The sequence below is a fragment of the Mauremys reevesii genome, linkage group 1 (assembly GCF_016161935.1).
Source record: "Mauremys reevesii isolate NIE-2019 linkage group 1, ASM1616193v1, whole genome shotgun sequence".
Lineage (NCBI taxonomy): Eukaryota > Metazoa > Chordata > Testudines > Geoemydidae > Mauremys > Mauremys reevesii.
The window spans coordinates 238,450,125-238,471,606 of NC_052623.1; the positions used below are offsets into that span (position 1 = coordinate 238,450,125).

The window sequence follows — 21,482 nt, forward strand, 5'->3', positions numbered from 1 at the left end:
CATCATTTTGTATGTATAGTTTGGATTATGTTTTCCAATGTTCATTACTTTGCATTTATCAACATGAAATTTCATCTACCATTTTGTTGCCCAGTCACCCAGTTTTGTGAGATATTTATAGTCTGCTTTAGACTTGCCTATCTTGAGTAATTTTGTATTGTCTGTAAATGTTGCCACCTCACTGTTTACCCCCTTTTCCAGATCATTTGTGAATATTTTGAACAGCACAGGTCCCAGTACAGAGGACCCCCATGATTTACCTCTCTCCATTCTGAAAACTGACCACTTATTCCTACCTTTTTGTTTCCGGTTTTTTAATCAGGTACTGACCCATGAGAAGAGCTTCCCTCCTATCCCACGTCTGCTTACTTTGCTTAGGAGCCTTTGGTGATGGACATTAGCAAAGGTTTTCAGAAAGTCCAAGTATGCTATATCTACTGGATCACCCTTGTCTACATGTTTGACACCATCAAAAAATTTTAATTGATTGGTGAGGCAGAGTTTTCCTTTGCAAAAGCCAGATTGACTTTTCCCCAATAAATCGTGTTCATCTGTGTCTGATAATTTTGGTTTTTACTATACTTTCAACCAGTTTGCCTGGTACTGAAGTTAGGCTTACCAGCCTCTAATTGCCAGAATTGTCTCTGGATCCTTTTAAAAAAATCATTGTTACAGTAGTGATCCATCACTCATCTGGAACAGAGTCTATTTAAGTGATAGGTTACATATCACTCTTAATAGTTCTGCAATATCATATTTGAGTTATTTGCAAACTCTCCATCTGGTCCTGGTGACTTGCTACTGTTTAATTTACCAGTTTGTTCCAAAACCTTCTCTATTGGCACCTCAGTTTGGAAAAGTTCCTGGGATTTGTCACCTGAAAAGAATGGTTTAGGTGTAGGGATCTCCCCCATATCCTCTGCAGTGAAGACTGATGCAAAGGATTCATTTAGTGTCTCCAAAAAGGCCTTGTCTCCCTTGAATAATCCTTTAGCAGTGCCAGTGGTCCCACTGACTGGCAAGTTTTTTGACAAATTTCTTACTAGTCTGGGTTCCTGATTAATTTACTGTTAGTTTTTTGTAGCTAGTTGCTCTTCAAATTCTTTCTTGGCCTGCCTAATTATACTTTTACCCTTGACTTGCCAGAGTTTATGATCCTTTCAGTTTTTCTTAATAGGATTTGACTTCCAATTTTTAAAGGATGCCTTCTCGCATCAAACAGCTTTTTATTCTGCTGTTTAGCCATGATGGCATTTTTTGGTTTTCCTACTGTTTTTTAATTTGGGGTATCTGTGTAGTTTGAGCCTCTATTATGGTGTTTTTAAATACACCTCTACATCGATATAACACAAATTCGGATATAACACGGTAAAGCAGTGCTCTGAGATGGGCGGGGCTGCGCACTCTGGTGGATCAAAGTAAGTTTGATATAACGCGGTTTCACCTATAACACAGTAAGATTTTTTTGGCTCCCAAGGACAGCGTTATATCGAGGTAAAGGTGTAATCTCTATGCAGTTTGCAGGCATTTCACCCTTGTGACTGTTCCTTTTAATTTCCATTTAATTGACTTCCTCATTTTTGTATAGTTCCCCTTTTTGAAGTTAAATGCTATTGTGGTGGGTTTCTTTGGCATTTTTCCCTACAAAGATGTTTAATTTAATTGCGTTATGGTCACTATTACTGAGTGATTCAGCTATAGTTACCTCTTGCACCAGATCCTGTGCCCCACTTAAGACTAAATCAAAACCTGGGTCTCCGCTTGTGGGTTCCAGGACAAGCTGCTCCATTGACGATGTCTAGAAATTTTATCTCTGTATACTCTCCGAGGTGACCTATTACCCATCAGTATGAGGATAGTTGAAATGACCCATTATTATTGTGTTTTCTGCCTTTGTAGCCGCTCTAATCACCCTGAGCATTGTACAATCACTGTCACCATCCTGGTCAAGTGGTCGGTAGTATAGTCCTTACTGCTATATTCTTATTGTTCAAGCATAGAATTTCTGTCTGTAGAGATTCTATGGTACAGGTTGATTCATTTAAGACTTTTACTTTTTGACTCTATGCTTTTTCACATACAGTGCCACTCCCCTACTAGTGCAGTCTACTTTCGTTCCTATATAGTACAACCTCAGAGTTACAAACACCTCGGGGATGTTCATTACTCTGAACAAAATGTTATAGTTTTTTCAAAAGTTTACAACTGTACATTGACTTTCTACAGCTTTGAAACTTTACTATATAGAAGAAAAATGCTGCTTTCCCTTTATTTTTTTAGTCGTTTGTTTAACACAGTAATGTACTGTATTTGTTTTGTTTGTTTCTGCTGCTGCCTGATAGCATACTTCTGATTCCAAATGAGGGGTGTGGTTAGGCTTTGTAACTCTGAGATTCTACTGTATATTTTCTACCGTGGTATTACTGGGTCCCATTGATTTTTTTTTTCCTTATTCCATCCAGTTTCCTTGTTGCCTGTTATATCAATATCCTCATTTAATGCCAGACGCTCTCTAGTTCACCCATCTTAGTATTTAGACTTATAGCATTTGTGTATAAGGACGTGTACATTTTGTCAATAATCAGTTGCTTGCCTTGCATGTGTTATATTTAAATGGGGCTCTTTTTCATTTGACTATTTCTCTTCAGTTCCTACCTTTACTTTATCAACTTCTATCCTCTCCTCTTTACTAGGATATAGAGCAGGGGTCGGCAGCCTTTCAGAAGTGGTGTGCTGAGTCTTCATTTATTCACTCTAATTTAAGGTTTCCCATGCCAGTAATACATTTTAACATTTTTAGAAGGTCTTTTTCTATAAGTCTATAATATAGAACTAAACTATTGTTGTATGTAAAGTAACTAAGGTTTTTTAAATGTTTTAAGAAGCTCCATTTAAAATTAAATTAAAATGCAGAGCCCCCCAGACAGGTGGCCAGGACCCAGGCAGTGTGAGTGCTACTGAAAATCAGCTTGCCATAGATTGCCTATCCCTGACAGAGAAAATCCCTGTTAATAGATCCTCCCTTAAGGGGTGTCTCTGTTCAAACCCTGTGCTCCTCTGCACCTGTCAGCTTTCCTCCATCCCTTCGTTTAAAAATCCTCTACAAATTTTTTCATTTTACATGCCGGCAGTGTGGTTCCATTTTGCTTTAGGTGAAGCCCATCCTTCCTGTATAGGCTCCTCCTTTCCCAAAAGGTTCCCCAGTTCCTAATGAACCAAACCCCTTCTTCCTTTCACCATCATCTCATCCACTCATTGAGACCGTGCAGTTCTGCCTGTCTCACTAGCCTTGTGTGAGAAACTGGAAGCATTTCAAAAAATGCTACCTTGGAGGTCCTGGGCTTTAATTACATACCTAACAGCCTAAATTTGGCCTTCAGGACCCTTCTGATACCTTTCCCTATTCACTGTTGAAATGATATACAGAAACTATTAGAGATTAAGTAAAACTTAATTTCAGCCATTTGGATACTTACTTCTCCTGGAGTAGATTAATATTTCTGGACCAAAACGGTTTCTGTGTAGTTGAATTGTAAAACTAAAGGCTGCTCCTAATTTAATATTTTCTGAACTAGCTATTGTAACTGATCTTGGTAGCCTCGTGGTCTAGTTATGTTTGTGGCTGCATTAAATGAGCAAATAGTTGCAGTGACCAATACTGCTCTTTTTATCTGCATTTGGTCAGGAGGTTGCAACCTCTTTGGGATGCAGGTCTTCCTGCGGTGGTTCATGCCTTTGTCATCACTACAGTGCATTGTGTTCTGCATGGGCTAGATTTTACATCCATTTGGAGGCTGAGGCTAGCATGGAATATGGCACCTATTTAAGGGGATTATGTGGTCTGTGATCTACACTGGCTCCTTATTAGCTTCTAGATGTAGTTTGGTCAGGAGGTCTGGGAAGTTGAGTAGCTACCTATTCTTATTCCCTCCTACCATAATTGAGATAAGTGTAGGCTCTTGAGCCGGAACTCCCTTGGCATAGCAGAGAGGCATCGTCTGGTAGGACATTACTCTTGAAATTATTCCCTTGTGGTCCAAAATAGCCTGAATGTATTTACTTTCAGAGCATGCTACGAAGCACATTTTTTCCTTGAGCAGGCATTTAGGAAAGACTGAGGGAGTTGTGTGTGGAGACCTCTTGGGAACTTGGTTTTTTTAATAAATATACTTAGGCTCACTGTTTTTGTGTGTGTGTGTGTGGGGATATACTACTTGTTTTGCATTTTGTAATTTTTATATTTAGTCTTTAACTGATGGTTAAAGGGTGCCCATAACCTAGGACTAATGTTCTGGTAGGCTTAATAAATAATCTTAGACTCTTATGATGCCTCCTTTGGCAGGAAGTTGGTGCATGTGATATTGCCTTTGTAAACTTGAACACTTTCTTTTATATCTTTCAAATTGTTTTCTGGCTCCAAAATTTTTGTCATTTTTTACTACTGTTATGTTGCTATTGGAGGTCATGGATGCAAAGGTGATCACTGGCAAAATTAAGGTAAAGCAGTGTCCTTTGTGTCTAATAGTAGGAGTAGCTGACTCCTTTATTTTGCAGCTATTTTGCCCTAAAAGGGTGAGTGCTGATTCCAGGAGGCATCTGGAGAGATCATGTGGTCCAGAGGGCGAGTGTAGTGCTAATGGGATTACCTGGGTTTCTGGTAGGGTGACCAGATGTCCCAATATTTAGGTGTTTGTCCCACGTCCCAGTCTTTGGTTGGGATGCAATTTGTCCCGATATTTCACAACACTTGGCTTTTTTTTACTCCGCCGGTGACCTCATCCCCACCCCCATGTGTCCCGATATTTTCTTCCTCTCATCTGGTCACCCTAGTTTCTGGTGTGAGGGCTGGAACAAAGTTGTGTGTTAAGTAGTCAGAACATGTGAGCATCTTTGGCTCCTGGAAGGAAGTAGTCTGTATCTGACTGCTAGGTTCCTGGAGAGAGGCAGAGGTTCGAAATAGTTGCTGCTTGAGAGAAAGCAGTGTTTTCTTAGCCTCCTTTGCAGGAATCCCAGATTCCTATGTGTAGTTTGTTCCTACTGCTGTTTAGGGAAATTGCATTGATGTATATTTTGGAAATAAATGACACTAAGATAATTCCTGACTTTAGTTTATCACAGATTTTGCTCCAAATGGGAAGCTGACACACAGGGCCCCAAATTTCTGCTATTGCCTGGCAAAAGGGCAACACTACTATGAAAATCTGTGACCCTGACTATGCAGGGGAACAGACAAATGTGTTTTTGCCTCAATCGAAAAAAACTTATTTCTATTACCAGGTGCACTGATCTGACCTACCCATTAAAATTGAGAGTTTTCAATCTTGGGAAATCTATAAATACCTTGTGCTTTGCAGACATGTTGTTGTCTTACCTATGTAGTTGTTTTATAAAGCTGTATGGAGACTGAAGAGTCCCTGTAAGCATTAGTGAGCAATTTCAAGCCTCTGCCTTTCTGAGACTGCTAGCAAGGCTTCCATATATTAAGATGACTCTTTTTGGTAGTGGGATGTCTTTTAAGAACTAGAATTGGGTCCTGTCTGCATGAACATGTAGTTCACAGCAAGCAAGATATGAATTTACCCCATGCTAGCATGCCACAGACCAACCATCTTGTGGACCCTGCTGATGTGAAGTAACAATTTGTTAATGTGCTTTGATCTAGTCCTCTTTGAAACTAGAGTAGGTCAAAGCGCGTTAAGAAACTGTTAGTGTGTGTTAGCAGGGTCCACATGACAGTTGGTTCACGGCAGGCTAGTGCCAGGTAGTTTCACATGTTGGCTTTGCCACAAACTAAATGTTCATATAGACAAGCCCTGTGAAACTCATTTAACTTACATGAATGGTCAGTGACTCAGAAGTGTGAGATTCTGTATCCCAAGTCAGTCTGTGTCACCTTGTCCCTCTTGTGACTGTTGACTGGAGAATAAGACACTTATTTTCACAGTTATGCAATGTACTCCTTCCATCAAGAGTCATAGCAGTAATAGTGTCCCCTATCTAAAAAGCTTATTACCTCCAGATTTCTTCAAGTAGATACAGACATGTATTCCAAGTAGGTGTAGGGGTGTGTGCACCCCATGCACTGGAAATGGAGACTTCTGCCTAGTGGTACTCAGAAGGACAGTGCTTGAGCCTGTAGCACTTCCCCTGGCTGCATGAGATGGCGCCACCCCACTCCTCTCAGTTCCTTCTCATCGCCCAATGGCTGGAGTTGGAACTCTGGTTGGTTGTTGTTTCATAACCTCAGAATTTATCTTCTTAGCCTATGTTACCAGGGTCCCAGGGGTGCCATGCTCAGTTAGGGCAAACTGCAAAGAATGGGGCAGACAATCCCCAAAACTGGTGGCTATTCTGATACTTAGATTTACCAAGCCAGCAACAAAACAGCTTCTACAATGTCTTCTTGGTTACCAAGAAGCCAATAACACAGTTCCCTTAAAGCAACCCAGCCTGAGGCATCCTCCCAGACAGCCATGTCAAATATGATGAGGATTATTGAAAATCTTGTAAATCATATAAAAAGTTCTACCAATCCCAAAGGATTGGATACGTTACCCACCAAGTTAGTGAATATTCCAGATCTTACCCAAATACACGCTTACAGCCAATTCTTATTAACTAAACTAAAATTTATTTTAAAAAGGAGAGGGAGTATTGGTTAAAAGATTATACATACAGACATGAATGTAGTTCTTAGGTCAGTTTCATAGTAGAGATGGTGAGCTCTAGAGTTACAAAGAGTTCTTCCAGAATTAGTCCATAGGTTGTCCAATTTTCCATAACAGGATGATCCAAAATGAAATTGAAGACCTCAATCTTATGGCTCAGACTTGCCCTAATGAAACATAAGCAAATCTGAGATCAAAAGGATCAGGTCCCAAGAGCCCTTTATGCAGTTTCTTGGCATCCTCTTGATAGCATGCAGTCTTCAGGTGAACAATAGTGTCTTTGAAGTAACCTGTTTCCTAAACATCACCGGTAATTAGCTGTATGGATTAACATAAGGCAATTGCCTATCTTCCACTATTTGCAGGGAATTGGCTATATACTTCAAAAAGAAATCGAGACAGTGATATCACTACATTCACAGTTGATTTAAATGTTAATATCTCCTTTTGATCTCTGAATTAACAAAATACAGTGAGAGATAGGAACTGTTTGATTACATTCTAACAATATGTATGTAAAAACCCCAAAACCCAAACATTATCTGCTAATATGTCTCTAAAGGTTGAATCTGGGTCAATTAACCTGTAAATTGCTTAACCCTTTCTGGCCCTGTGTCACAGCCTAGTTTTATTGTACATAGTTAATAGCTAGTGTTAGAGTAAAAGTTACAGCATATAGTATAGTTAGGGCCTACCAAATTCACAGTCCATTATGATCCATTTCACAGCCATAGGATTTGAAAATTGACAAATTTCACATTTTCAGATGTTTAAATCTGAAATTTCATGGTGTTGTGACTGGGGGGGTCCTGACTCAAAAGGGCATGGGGGGGGAGGTTTGCAAACTTGTTGTTGGGGGGCATGGGATTGCCACCCTAACTTCTGTGCTGCCTTCAGAGCTGGACTTTTGGCATAGCATATTTCTATATCAAATATCAGCATAGCATTGATGAGCTGAAAATGAAAAGTGGCATTTTATCTTAATGTAGAAAACAATTGCTTTTGTTTAATCCCCTCTTCTAAAAGTGGGAGGAGTATTCTAAAAATGTGCACCCATTATTCCTGAGGGTATTCTGCGCCAAAAAATTAAATTCTGTAAACAATATTTTAAAATTCTGCCAGTTTTATTGGTCAATACATTAAATGCAGAGGCTCCAGCATAGCATTGGCTGCACGAAGGTGGGAGATCACCTTGCAGCCTCCTCACCTCCCACCCCGAGGACACTGACTCAGTGCCGAGGCTACATCCGACCCTGATGCAGCACAAGGCCTGAGTCTGCCCCACAAACACCCTGGGGTCCTGCCTCCCTGTGCCAGGTGGAGCAGGCAGGGATCCAAGTGTGGAAGGGCTCAGTGTGGGGGATTCAGGTGGGGGGTGAGAGGATTGTGTGTGGGGCAGGCAGCTCAGTGGGGGCTCTAATTGTGGGGGGGGCAGATCTGGATGCACAGAGGGGGTTCCAGGTGTGGGGGCAATTGGGGAAGTTTCCAGGTGCAGGGTCAATGGGACTCTGCAGGGGCTTCCAGGTGGAAAGTGGTTGGGGCTCAGTGGAGGGGTCTGGGTGTGGGGTTCTCAGTGGGAGGTGCTGGGAGAGTGGGGCTTGGTGGGGTGGGGGTCTGGGTGCAGCTAATTGGGGGTCAGTGGCATGGGGGTCTGGATGTGGGGGCTCAGGGTGGTTCCAGGGGATGGGGTTCATCAGGGTGGGGATTTGAGTGCAGGGAGCTCAGTAGGGGGGTGGTCTGGGTACAGGGGTGGAGGTCCGGAGGCAGGGGGTCTGGGTGCAGCAGTGTCCAGATGCAGGGGTTGAGGTTCAGTGGGGTGGGGTTTGGGTATGGAGGGCTAGGAGGGTTCTGGGTTTTTGGGGTGAGGTTTGGTGGGGGTGTCTAGGTATGGGAGATCCAGATGTATGGGGGTTGAGCAGATGGGGGAGCAGCTCCTCCCCCCACAGCTGAGGATTGATGGGGGCAGGAAGCAGGGTAGCTTCCTGCAACTGGGGGAGGTTTCTGGGGGTGGATCTGACACAGCCCCAGCCACTCCTTGCAGGGGAAGAGGAAGTCCCATCCTCTTCTGCCTCTAGCCAAGAATATCAACTGATCCCGGCTCAGAGTAGGATCCACTGGCTGGGGTGTCTCTAGCCCTGCGGTGATTAACCTCTCCGCTGGCCGCTTCTGGTGCGTGAAAGAATAATCTTGCGTAGCTAGGGAGTGGTGAGTGACTGCTCTTGCAGATTCCTTTTGCTTTCTGTCAGAGTCATTTTTCTGCGGTAAAGCAAAGACGTATGTGGGGGACGTGAATTCTGCGCACGTGCAGTGGCGCAAAATTCTACCAGGAGTACCTGTGTACTTGATTGTAGAACTATTCTGAATCGACTGGATTTACAGATAGGTTACTTTGCTGTCTTGTTCAATTTTCAGTCATTTACAAAATTATGTTCTAAAATTTTGTAAAAAGTAAATCTAAAAGATTTAGCGAACAGCTTCATGTATTTAGGACTTCAGATCACTATCAGACTGTGTCCAGATGTGAAGATGTCAAATACATTTTAATATGAAATATTTGAATATAAGTTCATCCTCCACCTGACAACTGAATTTTGTGTTCCTTTGCATTCGAGTGGCTTTGACAAACAAATTGAGTAACTAATTCTCATATTTATAGACTGGACAAATTCTCTCAATTGTTTTTAATGTTTACAAAAGCTTTAGTAGTTCTTCAAGAGATGTCCCTGTGGGTGCTCCACTTTAGGTGTCGGTGCGTCCCTGCACCTTTGATCAGAGATTTCTGCAGCAGTACTCGTACCGGCCACACATGCTCAGAGCCTGCCCCCCCGCTATGAATATACCTCTAGTGAGCATGCGTGGCCGGTTCCCTCAGTTCCTTCTCTACCGTCCCCGGCTTGAGATGGAGCTAGGCAGACTCCTTAAAGAATTTCTTTCCTCATCCTAAAATAACTTATAGTTAGACAGTTTCTTGTTAGTTGTTAGTTAGTATTACTTACCCTTTTTTCTACTGTTTAAAAAAAAAAAATTCTCTCAACCGCTTCAGACATGCCTGGCTCCACAGGCTTTAAGCGCTGCTCCTCCTGTAAGGACGCTATCCCTCTCTCCGATGGACATTCACAGTGCATAAAATGCTTGGGGGACACCCATATTCCCCAAAAATGTGCTCACTGCACTAAACTAAGCTCCAGAGCGAGAAAGGACAGGGAGCTAAAACTTAAACTTATTTTGCTTCAAAAATCCTTAGGGTCCGCCTCAGACCCTGGCGCGGACTCTGCCTCCGCTCACTGACACAGCTCTCCCACTGCTAAAAAGCAGAAGAAAGTAGCAAAACGAGGGCACCTTCTGTCAAGTACAAAAGAAGCCCTTAGACACAAACCTTCTCCGGTCAGATCCACAGTCTCCTTACTGGTGCTCCCGCGCCTGAGCACTTTCAATGAGCCGGGCTCCTCAGGCATTGCGTTAAACCTGCCTGTGCTTTCGGCGGCAGCGCGAAGCTCCGGTGCCGAGGCGACAGGCTTTCAGTTGCCTGCCTCGATTATGGCACCTATCGGCACCGCAGCGAACGCAGTGCTGACATTCCAGGACCCCCCTGAGGCACCGCAGCCTGCTATTAATAGCGCAGCATCGGCTCCAGCACCGGCATTAACAGCGCTACTTGGCACGGAGCCAAGACTTAGGGAACTCAGGTGCAAGCCTGAGTTCCCTCACAGCAATTCTATCAGCCTTCACCTTCAGCTGCCTCAGTGCTGCCGTTTACCCAGCCAAGTGACCTCTTAGTGTCACCTACGATGCAATCACCCTTCCTTAAAGATTGCTTCTCCCTTACCAATGATTCAGGATCCAAACAGCCTTCCTCCAGTGAAGAGGAGTCTGAACTACAGGGTGATGTTTCAATGCAATCAGAATTCCATCCTCGGATTCCTGTCAACCACGGGCACAGGAAAATTGTCTCAGACTATCCTCGTGACCCTGCCTCCTGATGCGTTAACCCCTGGATGGCTCCACCTATGCCTTTCCCACCACCATGGCAGTATTGGGCCCCATGGGCATCTTTCCTTCGGCAGCACACCCGCTATTCCAATTCGATGAGACGCGAACGTCCAGATGATATGACTCACTTGGCGGCAGCCTCCCATTCTCAGGATCAATTAACTCCTGCTCCTGACCCAGTACCAACTGAAATACCAACTGAAGTAATGCCTGAAGAAGCTTTACTTCCCCCCCCTAACTTCCTCAGACGATTTTTCGACCATAGAAACTATAACAAGTTCATGGACTTTATTGAACACATTCCAGACCAGAAGAAACAACAGTTTACAGCTTTAGTTTCCGAGGGCCAAATCATATCACGCACGGCTCTTCAAGCAGCTCTGGATGCAGCCAATACTGCAGCAAGGTCCACCGCTGTGGCGGTGGTCATGCGGCGAGATTCATGGCTCTCCTTTTCCCTCTTTCCCCGCGAGGTTCAGAGCAACATAGAGGATCTCTCTTTTGAGGTTGATAAACTCTTTGCTTCCACCACGAATGAGGTGCTTCACTCAATGAAGGACTCAAGGGCAACTCTTCGATCCTTAGGCATCCAAACCCCTACAACCAGAAGGCAACAGTACAGATATCAACCTTACCACCGTCCACGCTACCCCCCCATATACTCAGCAGTTCCCAAGATCTCAGGATCAGCAACAGCAACGCCAGAGATCCAGATACCAGAGGCGTCGCCCCAATTCTTCCAGGATGCCCCAGCTTCCTCCAACTAATAAACAGATTTGAACCTTTGGTCGAGGGTCTCGTAAACATTGTCCCAACTTCAGCTTATGCACCGCTTACAACTATCTTTGGGCACCGCCTACAGCCATATTTGCACCAATGGCAGAATATTACCACCGACAAGTGGGTTCTAGAGGTCATCACAACTGGGTATTCTATCCCCTTCCTCTCCTTCCCTCCCACCCACCCACCCTCCCCGTCCCTCTTTAGGGACCCTTCTCACGAGCTACACCTCCAGCAAGAAGTAAATCTCCTTCACCTGGGGGCTATCGAACTCGTGCCAGAATGCCATAAGGGAAAAGGGTTCTACTCCCATTATTTCTTAACAGAAAAGAAAACTGGAGGATGGCGACCAATCCTCAACCTCAGGGGCCTCAACAAATTTATCAAAAAGCAAAAGTTCAAGATGGTTACTCTCACCACCATAATTCCAGCCCTGGAGCAGGGTGATTGGTTTTCAGCCCTCGACCTACAAGATGCCTATTTTCACGTCACTATCCACCCGGCCCACAGACGTTTCCTTCGTTTTATGCTCGGCTCAACGCATTTCCAATACAGAGTTCTACCCTTCGGCCCTTCCACTGCCCCCCCGAGTTTTCTCCAAGCTCCTAGCGGTAGTCACTGCCTACCTCAGGAAAAAAGGGGTCATAATATTCCCTTACCTTGACGATTGCCTCCTGAAGGCCTCCACGTTCGACGCTTCACACAACTCACCATCGATTGCTTCCAATCCCTGGGCCTGCAAATAAACATAAGCAAATCCACATTAAGTCCTACCCAGCACCTGGAGTTTATAGGAGCGAGCCTCGACTCCACAACCGGGCTGGCATCTCTCCCACCCGACCGATTCAATACCATAAAACTACTGGCTACGAGACTTCGCAACAGCCCCTGGGTCAACACCCAAGACTGCCTCCAACTACTAGGGCACATGGCCTCGTGCACCTTCGTGGTCCAGAATGCACATCTCTACATGAGGTGCTTCCAAGCTTGGCTGGCCACGGTTTACAAACCAAACGTGCACTCACTAAGCAAACACCTGGCCATACCCTACCGAGTCAAAGACTCTCTCCTATGGTGGACAGTCCCCTACAACCTCTGTTCTGGAGTCCCCTTCCTCCAGACTTCCCCAACTCTGATAATGGCGACCGATGCATCTCTCACTGGCTGGGGGGCCCACATCTCTCACCAAACAGTCCACGGGCTATGGTCTCCTTCTGAGACCTCCCTGCACATAAATGTTCTAGAACTTCGAGCTATACGGAATGCCTGCCGTCACTTCCTACCACTGATCAAGAATCAGCATGTACGCATAACGACAGACAACATTGCCTGCATGTTCTACATAAACAGACAAGGAGGGGCTCGCTCCCACTCTCTTTGCTCAGAGGCCATAAAACTCTGGAATTGGTGCCTTGCAAACCACACCCGCATATCAGCTGCTTATCTCCCGGGGTGATGAACACCACTGCCGACGAGTTAAGCAGATGTTTCCCTTCGGACCACAAATGGGAGATAGACGAGGGAATCATTTACAACATATTTCGCACTTGGGGTCACCCAACCATAGATCTCTTTGCAACCGCGAAAAACACGAAATGCCTCAATTTTTGCTCCAGGGCGGGACTTGGCAAACACTCCCTCGGAGACGCATTCATGATCCCGTGGCACCGGGACTTGCTTTATGCATTTCCCCCAATACCATTGCTCAACAGGGTCCTCCTAAAGATACGAACGGACCTTGCCAGGGTGATCTTGATCGCACCTTCGTGGCCGAGACAACCATGGTTCCCTTTCCTCACCAGAATGTCAATTCGACCACCGATCTCACTGCCTCTCATCCCAAACCTTTTATCACAGCAACACGGCCGGCTTCTTCACCCGAATCTATCCATGCTTCATCTCAAAGCCTGGTACCTGCATGGTTCTCCCAACGAGAACTAGACTGTTCCGACCAAGTTCAGAGGGTGCTTCTACACAGCAGAACACAATCCACCCGTACCACCTATCTCTGGAAGTGGAAAAGATTCACAGAATGGTGTTCAACTAAACAACTGTCTCCTACCTCGGCACCTCTTCCCTGCATACTCGACTACCTATTGAGCATTAAGCAATCCGACCTTTCTTTCAGCTCCATCAGAGTCCATTTAGCTGCCATCACAACCTTTCATGGTACAGTTGACAATACTTCGGTCTTTGCTCATCCCATCACCAAGCGTTTCCTGAAGGGACTCCAAACCTTATATCCAGACATTAAGCCACCTACCCCTCCATGGGATCTTTTCACCTAGTATTGTCCTGTTTTAACTCATCAATCCTTTTGAGCCCTTAGCCACCTGCTCCCTCTTGCACCTCTCGATGAAAACGACCTTTTTGGTGGCGATTACCTCTGCCAGACGGGCAGGAGAGATAGCAGCCCTTATGGCAGATCCACCATATACGCTCTTCTTCAAGGACAAAGTTACTCTACGCCTACACCCGCAATTCCTTCCAAAAGTTCACACTTCATTTCACATCAATGAACCAATACATCTACCAGCTTTCTTTCTGAAACCACATGCAAACTCCTTCGAAGCCACAATGCACACACTTGATGTGCGTGGGGCCTTATCCTTCTATTTGGATAGAACCAAACCCTTCAGAAACTCTCCTAGGCTCTTTGTCTCCTTCGCGGAGCGCTCCAAAGGCATGCCTATCTCTCCCCAGAGACTGTCAAACTGGATCTCCGATTGCATACGACTCTGCTATCCGATAAAAAATGTTACACCGCCAGCATTGATCAGAACACAGTCCACTAGATATGTATCTACCTCTGTAGCCTTCTTACGTAAAGTGCCATTGACTGACATCTGTAAAGCAGCCACTTGGTCCTCCGAGCACACATTTGTCAAACACTATGCCTTTACTCAGGGCCCTCTCTCTGACACTCGATTAGGCAGGGCCGTATTAACTACAGCATTCCTGCCAGATCCGAAGTCCCTACCTCCTTGAGATACACTGCTTCGAAGTCATCTAAAGTGGAGCACCCACAGGGACATCTCTCAAAGAAGAAGAGGCGGTTACTCATCTTGTGCAGTAACTGATGTTCTTCGAGATGAGTGTCCCTGTGGGTGCTCCACTACTCACTCTCCTCCCCTCTACTTCGGAGTTGGGGTAGCCTCCATTGTAGAGAAGGAACTGAGGGAACCGGTCGCGCATGCTCACTAGAGGTATACTCAGAGCAGGGTGGGGGGGCAGGCTCTGAGCATGCGTGGCCGGTACGAGTGCTGCTGCAGAAATCTCCGATCAAAGGCGCAGGGACGCACGGACACCTAAAGTGGAGCACCCACAGGGACACTCATCTTGAAGAACGTCAGTTACTGCACAAGGTGAGTAACCTCCTCTTCACCTTCACAGTGCCTATGGATATTTTTTTCTCTACTGGCTGCACATTGCATAAGAACGGCCGTACTGGGTCAGACCAAAGGTCCATCTAGCCCAGTATCCTGTCTACTGACAGTGGCCAATGCCAGGTGCCCCAGAGAGACTGAATCTAACAGGTAATGATCAAGTGATCTCTCTCCTGCCAGCCATCTCTACCCTCTTACAAACAGAGGCTAGGGACACCATTCCTTACCCATCCTGGCTAATAGCCCTTAATGGACTTAACCTCCATTAATTTATCTAGTTTTCTTTTAAATGCTGTTATAGTCCTAACCTTCACAACCTCCTCAGGCAAGGATTTCCACAAGTTGACTGTGCACTGTGTGAAGAAGAACTTCCTTTTATTTGTTTTAAACCTGATGCCCATTAATTTCATTTGGTGGCCCCTAGTTCTTGTATTATGGGAATAAGTAAATAATTTTTCCTTGTCTACTTTCTCCACATCACTTATGATTTTATATACCTCTATCATATCCCCCCTTAGCCTTCTCTTTTCCAAGCTGAAAAGTCCTAGCCTCTTTAATCTCTCTTCATATGGGACCCGTTCCAAACCCCTAATCATTTTAGTTGCCCTTCTCTGAACCTTTTCTAATGCCAGTATCTTTTTTGAGATGAGGAGACCACATCTGTATGCAGTATTCAAGATGTGGGCATACCATTGATTTATATAAGGGCAATAATATATTCTCCGTCTTATTCTCTATCCCCTTTTTAATGATTCCTAACATCCTGTTTGCTTTTTTACTGCCTCTGCACATTGCGTGGATGTCTTCAGAGAACTATCAACGATAACTCCAAGATCTTTTTCCTGATTTGTTGTAGCTAAATTAGCCCCCATCATATTGTATGTATAGTTGGGGTTATTTTTTCCAATGTGCATTACTTTACATTTATCCACATTACATTTCATTTGCCATTTTGTTGCCCAATCACTTAGTTTTGTGAGATCTTTTTGAAGTTCTTCACAGTCTGCTTTGGTCTTAACTATCTTGAGCAGTTTAGTATCCTCTGCAAACTTTGCCACCTCACTGATTACCCTTTTCTCCAGATCATTTATGAATAAGTTGAATAGGATTGGTCCTAGGACTGACCCTTGGGGAACACCACTAGTTACCCCTCTTCATTCTGAGAATTTGCCATTTATTCCTACCCTTTGTTCCCTGTCTTTTAACCAGTTCTCAATCCATGAAAGGACTTTCTCTCTTATCCCATGACAACTTAATTTACGTAAGAGCCTTTGGTGAGGGACCTTGTCAAAGGCTTTCTGGAAATCTAAGTATACTATGTCCACTGGATCCCCCTTGTCCACATGTTTGTTGACTCCTTCAAAGAACTCTACTAGATTAGTAAGACACGATTTCCCTTTACAGAAACCATGTTGACTTTTGCCCAACAATTTATGTTCTTCTGTGTGTCTGACAATTTTATTTGTTACTATTGTTTCAACTAATTTGCCCAGTACTGACGTTAGACTTATCAGTCTGTAATTGCCGGGATCACCTCTAGAGCCCTTTTAAAATATTGGCGTTACATTAGCTATATTGGCTATCTTCCAGTCATTGGGTACAGAAGCCGATTTAAAGGACAGGTTAGAAACCATAGTTAATAGTTCCGCAACTTCACATTTGAGTTCTTTCACAACTCTTGGGTGAATGCCATCTGGTCCCGGTGACTTGTTAATGTTAAGTTTATCAATTAATTCCAAAACCTCCTCTAGTGACACCTCAATCTGTGACAATTCCTCAATTTGTCACCTACAAATGCCGGCTCATGTTTGGGACTCTCCCTAACATCTTCAGCCGTGAAGACTGAAGCAAAGACTCCATTTAGTTTCTCTGCAATGACTTTATCATCTTTAAGTGCTCCTTGTGTATCTTGATCGTCCAGGGGCCCCACTGGTTGTTTAGCAGGCTTCCTACTTCTGATGTACTTAAACATTTTATTACCTTTTGAGTTTTTGGCTAGCTGTCCTTCAGAGTCCTCTTTGGCTTTTCTTATTACATTTTTACACTTAATTTGGCAGTGTTTATGCTCCTTTCTATTTACCTCACTAGGATTTGACTTCCACTTTTTAAAGGAAGTCTTTTTATCTCTCACTGCTTCTTTTACATGGTTGTTAAGCCACTGTGGCTCTTTTTTAGTTCTTTTACTGTGTTTCTTAATTTGGGGTATACATTGAAGTTTGGCCTCTATTATGGTGTCTTTAATAAGCATCCATGCAGCTTGCAGGGATTTCACTTTAGTCACTGTACCTTTTAATTTCTGTTTGTTTAACCCCCTCATTTTTCATAGTTCCCCTTTTTGACATTAAATGCCACAGTGTTGGGCTATTGAGATGTTCTCCCCATCACAGGGATATTAAATGTTGTTATATTATGGTCACTATTTCCAAGCGGTCCTGTTATAGTTACCTCTTGGACCAGCTCCTGTGCTCCACTCAGGACTAAATTGAGAGTTGCCTGGTGTTGGCTCTCAGTTTCTTCCCAAATGGCTAGCTACTTACTTATTCCATATTTTAATCTGTGTTTCACTGTTGAAAATCTGCTGCCTGTCCTCTGAGTCTCTGCCAGACATGAAGTGGTTGAGCTCTTCCATGTTGCATTTTGTACTCCTTTACCCTGGAGAGTTCCTTTAAATGTCATACTAAATGTAAATTTCACAGTGCTCCTGTATTCATTCATTGTTAGCTGTAGTTTCCATAATACAGAAAGGTGCAGTTTGTTTTAACACATTGAACAGCAAATTAGGACGTGGCTATTGAACCCCTTAGTGACAGGTGTTAAAGTAAAATCTTGTGTTTCTGTGTTGAGGTTAAAATAGAAAATCAGGAGGCAAAAACTAGAATATTTTATTATGCAAACATCAAATACTGTAAAGCAATTGTTCTTAAGAAAAATTTCTCCTGGTGACTTGCTTAAACTGCAGCCATAATTACATTACGAAAGGGCTATAATTTTATTACAGTCCTAGATGCTATTAGTGCAGAAGTGCTGACCTTAATGTATATTAATGGCTCTGTTTTTATCTTAGCTTAGTGTAACTTTCAAAGTGGACCACGCTATTTTTAGCAGGAAAGCCTGCAGTGTGACCCTTGAGCTGTTATTGGCTTGCTGTAGTCTTCTACACAAAACATGGTACTTGAAATTAAAATCGCATATTAGCTCTCCTATTTAAACAAAATATACACTTTCTCATACTTTCTTTTTAAGTTAACTTAGCCCTTTCTGTTGAAAATTATGCTAAAAACAATGGATTCTTACTGTTTTTTTATAATCTGTTTGATTCCCATTTTCATACTGTTCTCCTATTATTTGCTGATAGACTGGAGATTTGCCTCTCTTGTGGCCCACAGCTTTCAGGTAGCAATTCCTCAATATTTTTTGTATTCCTAGGTTGGAAATTATAAACGTACAGTAAAGCGAATTGATGATGGTCACAGACTTTGCAGCGATCTCATGAACTGTATTCATGAACGTGCAAGAATAGAGAAGACCTATGCTCAGCAGCTTACAGAATGGGCAAAAAGATGGAAACAACTTGTGGAAAAAGGTAACCAAAATGTCATGAGATGAAGAAAATAGTTTCAAAAGGAACATTTCAACGTTAGTGATTACAAGGTGAAAGGGTGCACAGAATTTCTTAACCTCTTAATGGGGTCTTTACAAAAACACCAAATGCTGTAAAAGATGAGCACAGTTATCAAAACTAAATTAAGGCATCCACTCCTGCACCTGTGACTAACTTGTTTCATGTCAAAACAAGTGAATACTGTGTTCTTTCCTGGTGTTTATAGATCCACAAAACTTTTGAAAAATTAGTGAGGGTTCAGTGAATGATGGAAGCACTGAAAAACATACTGTATGGTGAGACTTAAGGAACTCAATCTATTTAGCTTATTGAAGAGATGGTTAAGAGGGGAATTGATGGTGGTCTAAAAGAACCTACCTGAGAAGAGAATATCTGATAATAGATGTCTTTCTAACCGTCAAAGGCATAACAAGATCCAGTGGTTAGAAGTTGAATCTTGAAACTGAAAACAAGTTGTAATTTGTTAGAAAGAGTCCTGTGGCACCTTATAGGCTAACAGACGTATTGGAGCATGAGCTTTTGTGGGTGAATACCCACTTCGTTGGATGCATGCTCCAATACGTCTGTTAGTCTATAAGGTGCCACAGGACTCTTAGTCTGGATCTATAAAAGCAGCAAACACGGCTACCCCTCTGATACTTGTTAGAGAAGGTAATTAACTACTGGAATAATTCACCAAGGGATGTGGTGGATTGTAGTCACTACAAATTTTTAAATCAAACTTAGATGTCTTTCTAAAAGATATGCTATAATTCAACCTCACATTGAGTTTCATGTCAGAATTATTGGTTTAAATTTTAAGGCATGTGTTATGCAGAAGGTCAGACTAAATGATCAAAATGGTTCTTTCTGGATTTAATCTATTAATCTGTAATTACATAATTTTTAATAAGCATGAAAATACACTAATCTCTGATTTAAGATGTAAGATACAAAGATAGGATTATGGATCACATACAACTAAATACAATATAAGAACTCAATATCAACAAATAGCTTCAGATGGCTTTTTAGGGATGAAAGTCCTGTGTGTTGTGATTTATTGGAAATGACTTGTCCTGTTGTGTTTAGGTCCACAGTATGGAACAGTAGAAAAGGCTTGGCATGCAGTTATGTCAGAAGCTGAAAAAGTGAGTGAATTACATCTAGACATAAAAAGTGCACTGATGAACGAGGACTTTGAAAAGATCAAGAACTGGCAGAAGGAGGCCTTTCATAAGCAAATGATAGGAGGATTTAAGGAAACGAAAGAAGCAGAAGATGGATACAGAAAGGCACAGAAACCCTGGGCGAAAAAGCTAAAAGAGGTACAGCAGTAGGTTGCATGTTGCGCATCAATATTTTGATGCCTCATAGAAATCACTAAAGTATGAAAAACCACAGTGTACTGGATCCTTTCTCAACTAGGTGTCTGCTTTAGAGCCTCTTCTGAAGACAAACCTTCTCTTGATATTTTCTCAGTAACCACTGCCCTCTCTCCAACCTCAGTAGCCTGAGCATAGTTCTGGAGAAGGTGGAGTTAACCTACTTTTCTGCCCTTTTTACAGCATCTGTTTGTACAGATATAGGATTTAGGACTTAGCTGAGGCACATGCTACAGGAAAAATGAGCTCAAGGAAAAACATCCTGAGAGAAATGGAGAGATTGGTTGGTTGATTTAACATTGTGTCTGTTATTTAAACGAATGTATGGGAGGGGACTCAGGAGAGAGAGAGACACACACAAACAAACATTTTGTTCAGAGCTTTATTTGAGGCATCACTGAATGTTTCTTTCCTCAATAAGTTTATTAAGCTAAACTGAGTGACAGTAACTTATTTTGTATGGAAGGAGAATGTCAGATCTTTTAATATTTAGTTTCCTCCCTCTCGTTCTCCTACATTATATTGTAGCTAAAATTGCTTGAGCAAAGCAATGGGTCTGAATGTAAGGTTCTTCCAAACAAAATTCTATTTTTTTTTTCATTACGGTGAAGTTACTCATTCATACATAGCTGCTGCTGATTATTTGTAAATTGTACTAGACAGAAAGATTCAAAACTTCATTTGTAGGTGGAAGCTGCTAAGAAAGCATACCATGCAGCATGCAAAGAAGAGAAACTGGCTATATCTCGAGAAATGAACAGCAAAGCAGATCCAGCACTGAATCCGGAACAACTTAAGAAATTACAAGACAAAGTGGAAAAAAGCAAACAAGATGTGCTAAAGGTAAACTCTGCATACTAGTGTACTGTTCACATTTAACATTCTGTGCATGTTACTTTGCAAATCTCTGTGTATGGAATATATGTACGGCAAGCTGCAGTACAAGCAAGTGCAATACTGGAGTGACAAACTCATTATATGGAGCAGGGAGCATTTTAAATGATGGTCCTTGTGCCAGAGCCACAGTGTTAGGAACCCTCTCTCCACAGCACGTGGCAATGGCAGGTTTGTAACAATAACAATGGTAATAAATGAGCCTTACACAGTAGTGTTGCTTTCAGTATCGCAGAGTGCGGGGGGAGAATGGGAGTTCTAGGAGTGGGGTGAGGACTGAATTATCCTTTCAGTTTAGGGGGCCATGAGCTGGGGGTAAAAAAAGCTTAACTGCAACATGCAAATGGTCTTATTTGACTGCAGAATGTACCTCTTTAGCACAGTTAAATAGTGCATTAAAGGCAGTTGAGTCAAATTGATGCTATGTTAAAGAGTAAATGTATCTGTGAAATTTCCCCTACCAGTTGCCCCATTTGAACATCCTCTACCCACTCAGATCCTCTCTGATCTTTCTTCTCTGCCTCTTTTGAGTGATTCCCCATATGGGGTGCCATTCTCTGGGGTGTAAGAAGGGAAAAAAGCAGCTCTTCCTTTCCTTGACCCCCCCCAGGGCTCAGCATTACATTCTTGTAGCGATTTATTAGAACACTTACTACATCTATCTATAATGCTTCTGTACGTATTCAGAGCCTCACCTTTTAAGTGTCCTATATGTTCCCATTGAATTGACAGGACCAATAATGTTCACAAAGCTACGTGAATTCCTCCTTTATGTCTG

The 21,482-nt window shown here is 43.0% G+C and overlaps 1 protein-coding gene across 6 annotated transcripts in view; it reads left to right on the top strand.

The window, feature by feature from the left end:
• Positions 1–21,482, top strand: part of PACSIN2 (protein kinase C and casein kinase substrate in neurons 2) — a 127,584-nt gene that overhangs the window by 79,248 nt on the left and 26,854 nt on the right. For all 6 annotated transcript variants that reach the window (XM_039542183.1, XM_039542201.1, XM_039542195.1 and 3 more), the window contains exons 3-5: positions 18,251–18,407; positions 19,518–19,753; positions 20,498–20,653. In XM_039542183.1, coding sequence (XP_039398117.1) covers positions 18,251–18,407; positions 19,518–19,753; positions 20,498–20,653 — 549 coding nt within the window. The remainder of the gene's footprint in view (positions 1–18,250; positions 18,408–19,517; positions 19,754–20,497; positions 20,654–21,482) is intronic.